The sequence below is a fragment of the Mustelus asterias genome, chromosome 15, assembly GCF_964213995.1.
Source record: "Mustelus asterias chromosome 15, sMusAst1.hap1.1, whole genome shotgun sequence".
Classification (NCBI taxonomy): domain Eukaryota; kingdom Metazoa; phylum Chordata; class Chondrichthyes; order Carcharhiniformes; family Triakidae; genus Mustelus; species Mustelus asterias.
In genome coordinates, this window is record NC_135815.1 from 75,448,680 (window position 1) to 75,463,920 (window position 15,241).

General features: G+C 43.4%; 1 protein-coding gene across 5 annotated transcripts in view; it reads left to right on the top strand.

Moving 5' to 3' along the window:
- The window catches only part of LOC144504574 (parkin coregulated gene protein homolog), a 357,038-nt gene that overhangs the window by 221,843 nt on the left and 119,954 nt on the right, over window positions 1-15,241 (top strand). For all 5 annotated transcript variants that reach the window (XM_078230135.1, XM_078230137.1, XM_078230136.1 and 2 more), the window contains one exon: window positions 7,541-7,690. In XM_078230135.1, coding sequence (XP_078086261.1) covers window positions 7,541-7,690 — 150 coding nt within the window. The remainder of the gene's footprint in view (window positions 1-7,540; window positions 7,691-15,241) is intronic.

The window sequence follows — 15,241 nt, forward strand, 5'->3', positions numbered from 1 at the left end:
GACCCATGCCCAGGGTGAGTTGACTGTTGGACAGAGCTATGTGTTTCAACAAAGATGGAGACAGTACCTATCTTGTACCCTTTACTGTATCTTGTATTGTGAAAACCATGGGGGCAATCTCCCAGCCTGCTGCGCTGCTCTAGCAGTGCAATGCGCCAGGAGACATTAGCGGAGGCTGTTTAGTGAGCTCCCCGCTAGGTGCCATGGCCTCTATGCATCTCCGGCTCCAAGATTTTTGGAGTAATCAGCTCTGCACCAATTTTCAGCGCGGAGCTGATTTAAATATGAATTGCAATGTCATTAGTGGGTCCGGGACTGAAGTCTCTGGGTCTGCTAGCCTCTCCCAGTGGAGTGGTTCCCTCCAGCAGGGTTTACAACAGCTCCCCACTAACGGGAAACAGGCAGCCAACCCCCCTGGAGCGAACAGAGGCCATGGAAGCCCCCCACAGGAGGTAAGGTAGGGTGCCCCCTGGGCAGTGCCAGCCTGGCAATGCCAGTCTGACCACCTGGCACTGCCAAAGGGACAAACTGGCAATGTCTTGGGGAAAACTGCCAATGCCCAGACACATTGGCACTGCCCAAGGGGCATTGGGCCCCTGGGGACCTGCTGCCACTCTGCATTCTAGATCAGTGGCTGAGGGAGGGAGGGAAGGGGGTGATCAGACCGGCCATCTGGGTGGGGGGAACATTGAGGCTTGCCCAGAGAGGTCTGGTGTCAGAAGGGCAGCGATGCAGGGTCGTGGAGCTGGCCAGCAATTGAGCTGGCCAGCGATCAGGAGGCCGGCAGTGCAGGGCCACTCCGATCTCAGTGCTGACAGATCACAGCATGCTAAAGCGCTATGCTGGCGGCATCTTTAGTGGAATAGGCCCCACTCGCTGATTTTCAGTGAGTCACGCGAGGGCACTCTGCAGTGCTCAGAGTGTGGTAGATTCATTCTGAAAATCACGTTTAAACTCCAGTTTTCATGTGAATTTGGCACTTGGAATTTTTTTCGGAGAATTCTCCCCCCCCCCCCCCCCCCCCCCCCCCCCCGCCAATATCTGCACAAACTGGATTTTTCTTTTAATATTTGGAAGGGTGATTTATTATTTGGACTCTTGCATTTTATTTACAAAACGGTCATAATTACACCTTTCGACTGGTGCGACAATGTATTTTCAAGTAACTCACCTGACCAGAATTGTGCATGAGGGGGAAGAACTGTTCACTTGTTCTTAATTGCAATCACTTTAATTGATGGGGAAAAAACTGGCAAAGGCTAGAGATGTACTGGAAATTGAGACAAGCTTTAAGTTTTGGACCTGTTGTTTTTGAAATCAGAGTAAGCCAAGAAGGAAGGCTGGCCTAACTCTCACTCTTCTTGCCTTGCCGGAAGTTGTGTGTGGTTATCACCAGTAGCCAGGGAATCCTTATTTGAGTGTAACTTGCCTGCATTTAGAACCTGAAAAATCATGACAAGAAAAATTGATCCAGCTCTATTTACAGAGTGGACAAGTCTGGTCTACACTCTTTGAAAGACAAGGTGCAAGTGATCAAAGGCACCGCAGCTCCCACATCCATCCAGGAGCTAAGATCATTTCTGGGGTTGGTAACCTATTACGGGAAAGTTATGTCCAAACTTGCCTCCATCCTGGCCCCATTATAAAGTTTATTTATTAGTGTCACAAGTAGGTTTACATTAACACTGCAATGAAATTACTATGAAAATCCCCTAGTTATTACATTCCGGTGCCTGTTCGGGTACACTGAGGAGAATTTAGCATGGCCAATACACCTAACCAGCACTTTTGGACTGTGGGACGAAACCAGAGCACTCAGAGGAAACCCATGCAGATATGGGGAGAACATGCAGACTCCACACAGACAGTGACCCAAGCCAGGAATTGAACCCAGGTCTCTGACATTGTGAGGCAGCAGTGCTAACCACTGTGCCACCCACCAACTACTAACACTACACTACACCAATTACCAAAAAAGGATCGGCCTTCGAAGTGGGCTTCCAGCCAATCATTGGCTTTCCATAAAGTAAAGCAAGTAAAGCAACAGCTTTCCTTGTAGAATGTTCTGGCATATTACTATCCCAGAAAGAACTACTACTGACCTGCGATGAATCCCCTTATGGAATTGAAGTGGTATTGGCACATAGATGGCTAAACAGAGAGGAACGCCCAATTGCATTCGCTTCCAGGATCTTGGCTATTGGAGAATGCAAATATGCCCACATTGAAAAAGAAAGGTTGATATTCGGGGTTAAGAAATTCCACCAGTGCCTGTATGGGTGAAAAGTCGTCATTATCACAAGCCACTACCATGATTGCTAAGGGAGGACAAGGCAGTGCTGCCATAGCATCGGCCCAAATCCAGCGATGGGCTTTATTACTGCCTGCCTACAATTATCGATTGGAACACTGTCCCGGAGGCCAAGTAGCCAACGCAGATGGGAAGAGTAGGCTACCATTAGCAGACACCCCGTCGATGGTATCCCCACTGGAAGACATGGTGATGACAATGAACATTTTGGAAACTCTCCCAGTGACAGCAAATAATACTCAGCTGTGGATGCAAAAAGACCCAGTCCTCATGAAATTGAAACAGCTTGTAATGACGGGGGAAACTAAAAAGGCCATTCCAGCCCGCGTTGCACCCATACTGGAGCCAGAGAGAGCAGCAGACCGTGGAAGATGGCATTCTCATATGGGGCTCCAGAGTTGTCATGCTAAGTCAGGGCCGCTGTCCCATCCTGGCCAAACTTTACCATGTTCACCCAGGAGTGATGAAAATGCTCGCAAGGAGCTTTGTCTGGTGGCCAGGGTACGAACATGGCTGTGCTCGTGGGTCAGTATTGGCAATGCCAACAAAGGCAGAAGCTGTCACCAGCAGCTCCACTGTACCCTTGGGAATGGCTGGGAAGACTGTGGATTCAGCTACACATTGAACCCATGAACAGACCAGGAATTTGATGATTTTATGAAGTCTAACAAAATTCGACACATTAAGACAGCACCATATCACCCATCGTCCAAAGGCCTGGAGGAAAGAGCAGTCCAAACATTGAAAACAGGTCTAACAGCCTGCAGCCTCCTTGGTTACCAAATGTCCAGATTAATCTTCGATTACAGGTCAGCTTCCCATGCAACTACCAGAATAATCCCAGCCGAGTTGCTCATGGGTAGATGACTCCACACCAGGTTGAGCCTGATCTTCTCAAACCTGGGGGAGCATCGGTTTCCTACAAAGTCCGCGTGGGAGATACAGTCCTATGAAAATACTTAGACCATTTAAAAGGCGTTAAACCCAATGCCATGCCAGAACAATTTATACCCAGCACATCGGGAGCCTTGGAAGAAATTCCAGGATCCACTGACTCCCGCTCTCTGTCTCTGGTCATTGGAACCTCAGAGTCCGAAATGGACACGACGGACTCAGCCACCCCCTTGCCACTCAATGAAGAGAGTGAACCTGTGCCTTGAGGCTCAAGACGAAAGAGACAGGCTCTGGTCCGCTACATTATACATATTTCCGGCACAGAGCTGCAGGAACTATACTTGGCGTTGAAACAACACAAGAGGCTCTCAAGGCGAACGACCTGCCGAGGTTCCTCGGACCTAGAGGAGAAGGGATGTAATGACTTTAACGAGATCCATAAGCTGAACCTGTTAGAATATGAGCTCCCTGGTTGAAGCAGTTAATGCTGTCCAACCCGGGAGCCCTGCAGAGGTATATAATATGGAGTGTCCGTGTTATCAGCACTCAGGATGTATACTATGTTCTGGGAAGTATGTTCTGAGTATTATTAACTATTGTAAATAAAGCTGGATTTGGTGAAGGGACATCACCCTCATGGGAGTTATTTCAGACTCCAATGCATTGTCTGAGGGATTGTTGAATTGCTGGATATTCTGTCTTTCTTTTGAGATGTTAAACTAAGGCAACTGCTGCTTCTGTACAAACGATGTTGCCCTTTAACAGACTGCAATGTTTTAAATGCTACACCTGAACTGTATATTACCCCTTCACAGCAAAAGTAAACTAATGAAGGATAACTTTCTATCCTCCAAACTACCTTGCATGTTTATGAGGATTGAAAGGTGAAATTGTGGCAGAATCACTATCATTTCTCATTGATGTATTATGAGGACAACGCATTTGCAATCCTGGCAATGAGAGAGAGTCCTGATCATGCAGTCAATTACATGCACCATTTGAAAAATTACTAGATACCTGTAATCTGAATACTGGTGTTGAATATGTTTATTGACGTATCAAGCAAGGATTTTTATTTTGTAGGGACTACAGCTGGATTCGGAAAAATTATATTACCACTTGATACCAACATTTGAATGGTTAAACTTTGAGGATAGCTTATGTAAACAAGTTTAGAAGTTTGATAAAGGGATTTGATAGAGTAGATAGGGAGAACCATTTCCTTTAGTGGGGAAATCCAGAACAAGAAGGTATATAATCTTAAAATTACAATTAGGCTTTTTTAAAAACAAATTCAAGAAATATTTTTCACAGAAAGGACAGAAAAGAGTGGATTTGCAGGTGAGGAGAGCCTGTAAAGTTCCCTTGGTGGTCTCCCTGCCGTCCTCTTCCGACCTGTCCACAATTTTACAGGGGGCAGGTGAGGCCTAGGGAGGCCTGCCCATCCTTACCCCATTGCAACCTTTGTGGTCAATTAAAGGCCAGGTAAATTTTGAGACTAGTGGGAGGAGTTCAGGGGGAAGCCCAGCAAGTCACCCTGCTTAGATCTTGAGTGGGAAGGGAGGATGTTGCCTTCCCTCAAAGGCACCCTTTCTATATTGGGCATACCATTCCCCTACCCAGGCCTTCCTTCTGTGGGTGCTCCCTTCTCCTGACCTCTGTCAAAACTCACATCCCTCCGCCCTCTTCCCCTGCAGGGTCTCACAACCTTCCTATCATGAACCCCCTCCTCCGCCCCTCCCCTCACTTATCAGGCCTTGGACTGAGAAGCTTTGGATTGCTTGTGGTCCCAGTCCTGGCCACGGCTGCCACTGGGATTACAGATGGACTGGTAGCTCTCTGAGGTTGAACTTCCAATGAGTTAGGCATAGAAGTACTTTCACCAGCCAATTCATGCTCCGCAGAGTGTTAAACAGCTGTGGCTCCTGTGATCTGCAGGGATTTGTTCCTCACTGATTCTCCAGATGGCAAGCAGGAAAGCCCACCATCCAAAACATTCTGAACTCTCCAAAAAGGTTGTAAATGGTGTGTCAAATTTTCAAGACTGAAGTCACTAGATTTATGAAAACAAATAGAAAAAGGCAGGTAAATGGAGTTGCTACATTAATGAATCCTGATCCAACTGAATGACAGAGCAGGTTCAATTACCTCCTTTTTTCCTATGTTCCTAAAAGTCAGTGCTGAAACAATATATTTATGTAGCTGCAAGCTGCTCTTTTCCATTAAGTTATTTGAAATCTAAACTTGAAATTCACATTGTAAAGTAATTACTACTTGTCACAAGTATTTACCCCCCCCTCCCTTTTGTGTTCATGCACTTTTTTCACATAACTAATTTAATCTTACATATACAATAATTGATTTTCACATTTTACTGCACAATTCAGACTTTAATCTAAAATTAAACATATTTGGAAAATATTATGCTGAAAGTGGCAAATATTTTGTCTGGACATTTGTTTTAAACATTTTGTTCGATCAAAATATTATAAATAATATTTTAGGTTCGTGAAAGTATTTTTCTGCATATGTTGAGGGATGATGGTGATGTTATTGAGTACCATTGCGAGGGAATAGATCGTTTCTTTTTTTCATTTTTAGCAACAGTATTGAATCAACCATTCTCAGATCCTGTACATGAGCCAGGTGCGAAGGAGCCCCCTTTATTTTGCCACAATATTGTACTTTTACGCTTGGTAATTTTCTCCGTTGCATTTTAAATAATGCTGACCCATGCTGCAGTACAGTTCCACGACTGTCGATCCTCACTGTTTAGGATGCAACATAAAGAATAACCAGTTGGGCGAAATACCAGTTCTTGGCCCCGCAAAAGAAAATTTCACACATACCTTGGAGGGCCTCGTGTATGTGTGGATCCACTTTAGCCTGATTGGAAACACTCACTCAGGCCCCACTTACAATTGACACCATAAGACCCCAATTTGCATAAATTCATTAAGCTTCTGCCTATTTTGGGTGGGTGCCTTTTCTGCCTGCAGCACTCCGCAAGTAAAAATATGCAACGTTCAAAGAGTCAAACTAGAAGCAGGAAAATAATGTGTTCATTTTAAATTCCCCAGTCGCTCAGTTTCGTTTGGGCAGAGAATGTTAAAATGAACACTACAGTTTTGCAGCTTACATACAAAATTTAACAAGGTTTTCTTAGCTATAATTTTTACTGTGAATAAAATTATTTTCATTTTTAATATACTGTTTGAGAGATTTTATAGACAGATTTTATGATTTTTGCAAACTAACGTAGGAGATCTTAAAGTTATAAATATTTCATCCTAACACCATCCAGTACAGTTTGTTACAAGTAAGTTACTGTTTTATTCATTGTTTCATCATTGAGATTATTGAAAAGGTCAGTAACCTATTGTACCAGCAATAATCAACGGAGTGTTTTCAAATGCATACAGAAATGCTGCAATTTGCAACAAAATCCATTGTTTCAAAATGTAATGTATCTTTGTAATACTGGTGTTTGTATGTTTTGACGTCTTAAATGACAGCATTGTTCAATGTATCAAGTATTTGTTCAAAGTTTAATCAGAATGTTTCTATGTAAGCTGTTCTCAAGCTAAGGAATTCAGTGGGAGGGCTGGATCGGAGGTGTTACTTGTAGAAAGACATTATACTTACCTTTAAACACAGCCAACTTGTTCCCAAAACAAAAGGTCATTTAGTCTATTATTCACAAAAGTGAGATTATTGTCAAACAAAAGCAACAGAAGATGTTTCATAAAGGCCATCGGTACAAAAGGGAATAATCATGTGTTGCCACACAGATATCTTAGGAGGCGATACGAAAACTAGTTTGCATGTTAATGCTTTTGTTCGTCATTAATGGGGGCCTACAGAATTATTTGCAAACATTTGCCTCTTTGTCCAAAAAACTATGATTTCCAGAATTTATTCATTGAGCTGCCTTCAATGATTTCTTAGTAATAAGCTCAAAACATAGATGCCCAATTGTTTGATGAGAGAGTATCTGTTGTTGTGGAACACTGCGCATTAGCACAGTTCCATTGGCCCTATGGTACATGCTGTGTTTTGGACGAAGCAGTGAGCAGTCTGCAAAATGAATAAATGAACTGTATTCTTGGGGGTTAGTGAGGAGTCAGCGCAAATTGTGGGAACAAATAACAGTCAGGACAAGGCAGTGTTTTATAACATCAGTGGTGCAATCCATCTTTGGAATTTTTCAAAGCTCTGCTAATAAAGGCCCACTTGCAATACCCAGCAGAGAATCATTTAATTAAATTTATCCATTAAAGTTTTCTTTTCACAGAGAGCCATCATTCTCCTCTGTCTCCCCTTCTGTCCCCGCAGATGCGCTCAACACTCGGAACAAGCAAATCATTTGCACCACGCTGAAAGTGCTCCAGCACCTGGTTGTGTCAGCTGATATGGTGGGCGAGGCCCTTGTGCCTTATTACCGTCAAATCCTCCCCGTCTTGAATATCTTCAAGAATGTGAATGGTAAGTTATTAGGCAGATAGACACCTCATTCTCCTCACTCCTTTTTGTTTTAGCTTGAAGGGAAAGTGTGTAGAAGCACTTTTACTATATAGTTAAAATCTATTATATTAACATATCTACAACCATTTGAAGCACTAACAGAAGCTGTTGACAAATCTACATATTGCAGTGAAATAGAGTAGGCACGAATTGGATGGTCATTACATACACTTCCCCCGTCCTGCCGCCAATCACTTCTATTATGCGAGTTAGATTCAATTTGGGGGTGATGGGGCCGAAAAACGTCAGTGGCCAAAACTGTGATTTCGTGTGCCACACCAGAGCGAGGAGATGCAACAAATCTAAGTTTTAGATATCTAAGCAATTCTTCCCATTCTTAAAATCTTTCCAAGCTACCACTTTTTCATTCAATTACTCATTTTGTCTTTTTTTAAATTTTAGTTGTTTAATAAAAGGACAAGATACTTTTTCCTGATATGTAATCTGAGATTATGACAAATTTAACACAATGACTTTCTCGGTATTATTAATTTTCTTAGCTATTTTATCATTTTTTCCTCCCTTCTGAAGCATGTACATCTGTAAAGACATGGCTTCATTAGGCATCAGGTAGTCTTCAACCAAAGAGACCTTTCTTCAGGTTGAAAGCTGCAGCATTTCGGTTAGAGAGAGATCCATAAAAACTTGGGACAGAACTCTGCCATGTTTCCTACTTTTTTACCCCCCCAATATCAGGCATACATCGTGCTGAAGCAATGCTAAAATTGGCTGCAATTTTAGCTGCTTTATAACTATCACAAATTTATTGGCATTAATTATGATAATGTGCTCAATACAACAATGTTTAAATTTCCTATTGCAACATAACTGTTTAAATGTACTTCTGCCAACTTCAGCCTATTTGTAAGGGTCCTGTGGGTTTTTTCATTCATGGGATGTGGGCATCATTGCAAGGCCAGCATTTATTATCTACCCCCAATTGCTCTGGAGAAGGTATTGGTGAGTTACCTCTGCTGCAGTCCAATTGGTGTAGGTACATCCACAATGCTGTTAGGGAGGAAGTTCCAGGATTTTGACCCAGCAACAGTGAAGAAATGGTGATATATTTCCAAGTCAGGATGGAGTGTGGAGGGAAACTTCCAGATGGTGGTGTTTGCATGCAGCTGTTGCCTTTGTCCTTCTAGATGATAGTGGTTGTGGGTTTGGAAGGTGTTGTTTGAGGAGCTTTGGTGATTGCTGCAGTGCAACTTGTAGATGGTACCCACTGCTGCCACTTTGCGATGGTGGAGGGACTGAGTGTTTGTGGATGGGGTGCTAATCAAGGAGGCTGCTTTGTCCAGGAATGTTTGTTGTTGGAGCTACACTCATCCAAACAAATGGAAGATACTCCATCACGATCTCACTTGTGCCTTATAGATGGTGGACAGAATTTGAGGAGTCAGGAGACAACTTACACACTACAAGATCCTAACATCTGACCTGCTCTTGCAGCTACAGTATTTATGTAGCTATTCCAGTTCAGTTTCTGGTCAATGGTAACTCCCAGGATGTTGATAATGGGGGATTCAGCAATGGTAATGCCATTGAATGTCATGGCGCGATGGTTAAATTCTGTTTTGTTGAAAGGATCCCACACACCTGGACGTACTCTCTTCTACCACCTTCTTCCGTCGAGAAAAAGGTACAAAAGTCTGAGGTCACATACCAACTGACTCAAGAACAGAATGTAGTGTGACAGTCATAGCTAGGATGTAGAGAAAGATCAGCTTAGTGTGTGATAGGTCCATTCAAAAGTCTGATTGCCGCAGGGAAGAAGCTGTTCTTGTGTCGGTTGGTACGTGACCTCAGACTTTTGTGTCTTTTTCCTGATGGAAGAGAGAATGTCTGGGTTGTGTGGGGCCCTTAATTATGCCGGCTGCTTTGCCGAGGCACTGGGAAGTGTAGACAGAGTCAATATATGGGGGGCTGGTTTGCTGAGGAACTCCTGCAGTGATGTCTTGGATCGGAGATGATTGACCTCCTACAACCACAACCATCTTCCTTTGTACCAGATATGACTCCAATCAGTGGAGAGTTGTCCCCGGATTCCCATTGACTCCAGTTTTGCAGGAGCTCTTTGATGTCAAGGGCATTCACTCTCACCTCATCTCTGGAGTTCATCTCTTTTGTCCATGTTTGAACCAAGCTATAATGAGGTCAGGAGCTGATTGATCCTGGCAAAACCCAAACCGAACATCAGTGCACAAGCTACTGCTAAGCAAGTGCCACTTGATAACACTATCGATTACCCCTTCCATCATTTTACTTATTGAGAGTAGATTGATGGGGGATAACTGGCCAGGCTTAGATTTGTCCTGCTTTTTGTGTACAGGGCAATTAACACACTTGGGCAATTTTTCACATTACTGGGTAGATGTCAGTGTTGGAGCTGTGTATGTTGAACAAAAATGAATGCTGAGCCAAAGAATGAGCTATTCTGAGACTTGGTTAAAGAGTTGGACATTAAGGAAGGTCTTAATGGAGGAGAGGAAAGTGCCGAGATGGGAAGTGTTTGCAAGGTTATTTCAGAATGGAGGGGCAAGGCACTTGAAAATATGGCCACTATGGGTTGGAGAAAAGAAAGAGGGGATACAGAACAGGCCAGGAATGGAGAAATATGAAACTCTAGGGTGTTGTAGTTTAATGGGTATTTATAGAGTTAGGAGCAGCAAGACTGCAGTGAAACTTAAACGCAAAGATGGGAATTCTAAAACTGGAGGGATTTGGAAACTGGAAACCATCATAGGTCACCAAGGACAGCATTGATGGATGAGGAAAACATTTCATGGGACAGATTAGAAGAAATAACATTTTGAGTGAGCTGAAGTTTATTAAGGGTGGAGGATTGGAGAGAATTGAAACAGTCAAGACCGGAAATGATAAATGTATAGATGTGGGTTTCAGCAGCATGAGGCTGTGGCAGGTGATGTTACTGAAGTGAAAGTAAGCAGCTTTGGTGTTGGAGAGGATTTAGGATCAGAAGTTCAGCGTGGGTTAAATAGGGTGTCAAGGTTGTGAGTAGTTTGATTCAACTTGAAACAATCAAGGGATAGGGACATGGAATCGAGGGGCAAGGCCATCAGGATGATTTTGGTCATCCCAATGTTTATGAAGGAAACTGTAGATCATCCAAAGCTGATGTTGGACAAGCAGTCTGACAACACAGGTGGTGTAAAGAGAGGTAATGAGGTGCAACTGGGTATTATCATCATACACATGGAAGTTGACGTTGGCGAATGTAAGCATTGCCTGCAAGGCCAGCATTTGTTGTCTATCACTGATTATTCACCTTCTCAAACCTCTGCAGTCCAGCTGGTACAGGTATACCCAGAGTGCTGCTAGGAAAGCAGTTTCAGGATTTTGATCCCACAACAGTGAAGAACAGCAATGTAGTTCTAAGTCAGGAAGCTGTGTGGCTTGAACTTGGACGTAGCGGTGTTCCCACATTTATGCTGCCCTTGACCTTTGCTGTAGTGCATCTTGTAGATGGTACACACTGCTGGCATTTTGTAATAGTGGTGTAAGCAGTGAAAGTTGAAGATGGTGGATGGGGTGCCGATCAAACAGGCTGCTTTGTCCTGGGTGGTATTGAGTTTCTTGAATATTGTTGGAACTATGTGGCATGTTCAATCGCCTACTGATTTATCCCTTGTAGATAGTGGACAGGCTTTGGGGAGTCGAGAATTAAGTTATTTGCCTCAGAATTTCCAGCTTCTGACATGCTCACAGTATTTATATGGCTGGTCCAGTTAAGTGGGAGGCATTGCAATCATCAGTGACCATGACCACTTATGACCTCATGATGGAAGGAAGTCAATGATAAAGCTGGTGTGGATGGTTGGACCGAGGATACTATGTAAACATTCTTTAGCAATGTCCTGGGACTGAGATGATTGGCATCCAACAAGCACAACCATCTCCCTTTTTGCTAAGTAGAGAGTTTTTCCCCTGATTCCCATTGACTTCAATTTTGGCAGGGCCACCTGATGCCATGTTCAGTCAAATGATATATTGAAGTCAAGGACATTTAGTCTAGCTCCCCCCTTGAATTCAGTCCTTTGCCCATATTTGAACCAAAGCTGTAATGAGGTCAGGGAATGAGTGGCCCTGGCGGAACCTAAACTGAGCATTTGTGAACAGGTTATCACTGAGTAATGTCGCTTGATAACACTGTCGGCAACACTTTCTATCATCTTTGCTGATGATTGAGAGGGACTGATGGAGGAGTAATTATTGGGTTGGATTTGTTCCACTTCTTGTGGACATGACATACCTGGGCAATTTCCACATTTTCAGATAAAAGCCAGTGTTGTAACTATTGGAACAACTTGATTAAGGTGTGGTCAGTATTTTTGCGGGAATTCTGTCAAGGCATGTAACAATTACAATAATTAGCTTCTTCATCACATGGAGTGAATTGAATTGGTTGTAGATTGGCTTCTGAGTTGTTGGGGAGTTCAGGATGAGGCCAAGATGGATCATCTACTCAGCACTTTTGGCTGAAGGTGGTTGCCAATGCTTCAGCCTTGTCTTTCCCACTGAAGTGCTGGGCGACATCTTCATTGAGGCTAGGGATATTTGCGGAACCCCCACCTCCAGTTAGTTGTTTAATTGTCCACCACCTTTTGTGACTGGTAGGAGTGCAGAGCTGTGATCTGATCCATTGGTTGTGAATCCCTTAGCTCTGTCTGTTGCAGTGATGGATGGGCAACCTAGGCTAGTGAGTGGGCCGCATGAGTGGTCTTCCTTCATCTCAATGGGCTGCAAGATTGAAATTAGGTTCGTTCACTAACCAATGCCCATAAATAAGATTAAATATACACCAAATATTTCATAGCATGTTATCGAAAATGTTTAATCTATCATCAACTTCAAATGGTAAAAACAAAAGAAATATTTCCACTTTGGATGCAGAGGGAGCACACGGGCTCTCACAGTTAATGTTGTGTGCAATCCGCATGCACCTCACTTCACTTGCCCTGACTTTACATGCGTATCACTTCAGTCATACCGGTAGAAAAAAAAACTGTGCGGCTGGAAATCAGCCGAATGTGGCAACCCTACATATGGTCAGTGGTCAACAAAAATGTCTCATGGGCTTTGTGGCCCCAGGCTGCAAGTTGTCCACCACTGGCCTATTGCACACTGCTTCCGCTGTTCGACGTATAAGTAGTCCTGTGTTGTAGCTTCACTAGATTAACACCTTATTTTTAGCTATGCCTGATGCTGCTCCTGGCCATGATGTGGAGATGCCGGCATTGGACTGGGGTAAACACAGTAAGAAGTCTCACAACACCAGGTTAAAGTCCAACAGATTTATTTGGCAGCGCAAGCTTTCGGAGTCTAGCTCCTTCATCAGGTGACTGAGAAGTTGTGTTCACAAACAGGGCATGTACAGACACAAACTCAATTTACAAGATAATGGTTGGAATGCGAGTCTTGACAGATAAAGCAGTCATGGGCATTCAGCCTCTGATCTTCGGGTAAGCGTTCTCCAAGGTGGCCTTCACGACAATGCAGAATCGCTGAGCAGAAACTGATAGCCAAGTTCCACACACAGGAGGACGGCCTCAACCGAGATCTTGGGTTCATGGCACACTATTTGTAACCCCCACAACTTGCCTGAGCTTGCAAAATCTCACTAACTGTCCTGGCTGGAGACAATACACACTTCTTTAACCTGTGCTTAACCCTCTCTCCACTCACATTGTCTGTACCTTTAAGACTTGATTACCTGTAAAGACTCGCAATTCCAACCATTATCTTGTAAATTGAGTTTGTGTCTGTACATGCCCTGTTTGTGTCTGTACATGCCCTGTTTGTGAACACAACTCCTCACTCCCGGATGAAGGACTGAGACTCCGAAAGCTTGTGCTGCTAAATAAACCTGTTGGACTTTAACCTGGTGTTGTGAGACTTCTTACGCTGCTCCTGGCATGCAGTCCTGCACTCACAATTGAACCAAGGTTGATCCCATGAATTGATATTAATGGTAGAGTAAGGGATTTGCTGAGCTGTGAGGTTACAGATTGTGGTTGTATACAATTCTGCCTTATGGATGCCCAATTTTGAACTACTAGTTCACCAACACACTGGAAGATGTGCCTTGACAGGATTTCCTGAGGTTCAGAGTCAATGTTGAGGTATCCCCAGTTAACTGTCTCCTAACTGTATACCACTGTGCTGCCTTTTCTGCTGAGTCTGTCCTGCTGCTGAGACATGACAACCTAGGGATGGTGATGGTGGTATCAATAAAGTAACACGCAGGTTGAAAAGAAGACAGGATCAAGAGGAGAGCTTGGGAAACTCCAGAAATAACAGGATAGGGAAAAAAGCCATTGCTGGAGATGCTCTAGCTATGCTCAGAGAGGTAAGAGTGGTAAAAAATGAGGGTAGTCCCAATTTTACACTGAGCTATATAAGCAGATATCTCTTCCCAAAATTTTGGCCAAAGAGATAGGGCTTAAGGAGCGGCTTAATGGAGAAGAGATGAGGTGAAGAGGTTTATAGAGGAAATTTTAAAGCTTAGGACCTAGGTTGTTTTAGGTCTAGCTGAAGCTACTAAAGCAATGAAAATCAGGACGCCAGAATTCGAGGAACACAATGATCAAGGAGGTTGTTGCCTGGGAGATGTTACAGAGATGGGGAGGGTAGAGGTCATAGGGGGGTTTGAAAACAAGGATGATCAGTTTAAAATTGCAGTGTTGCAGACTGGGAGCAAATGTCAGTCAATGAGCGCAGTGATGTTGGGAAAATGGGTTTTGTTACAAGTTAAGATATGGACAGCAGAGGTTTGGATGACCTTAGGAACACAAGCACATTGGAGTAGGAGTAGGCCATTTGGCCCTTCAAAACTGCTCCACCATTCAATAAGATCATGACTGATCTGATTGTAGCCTCAGCTCCACTTTCCTGTCTGCCTCCCATAACCCTTGACTCCTTTGCCAAACAAAAATCTGTCTAACACTGCCTTAAATAAATTCAAGGACAATGCCTCTGTTCCTTTTTGAGGAAGGGATTTCCACAGACCAATAACCTTTCGGGAGAAAAAGTTTCTCCTCATCTCTATCTTCGGAGGAAACCTCTGATTTTTAAATATGAGCCATTGATTTAGCCTCCCCCACAAGATAAACCATCCACTGGCCAAGAGTTACCTACCTGAAAATGTTGACATTCTTGCTTTCAAAAATTACCAGCAATCATTGGACATCAAATGTTCTAATTTGGAATGAGCACAGATCAGCAGCCTTTTACCATTTCTGACATCAATTGCCAAAAGAGGCTCAAAGCTATCCAGTGCATTCAAATCTATCCAATATGCTTAACAGCCTACAGTAAAAAATATAAGGAAATTAATTATTTAATATTATCTGAATAAATGTTTTTTTTATTATGTGCATAAGAGCACCCACCAGATCCCTATCAGTTCTTAATTCATTTTAGTTTTAGAGTGTACATTTGCCAGCCAATCACCTCCCAATCTCGGGGGCTAAATTCTGTCCCCCTCCGCCA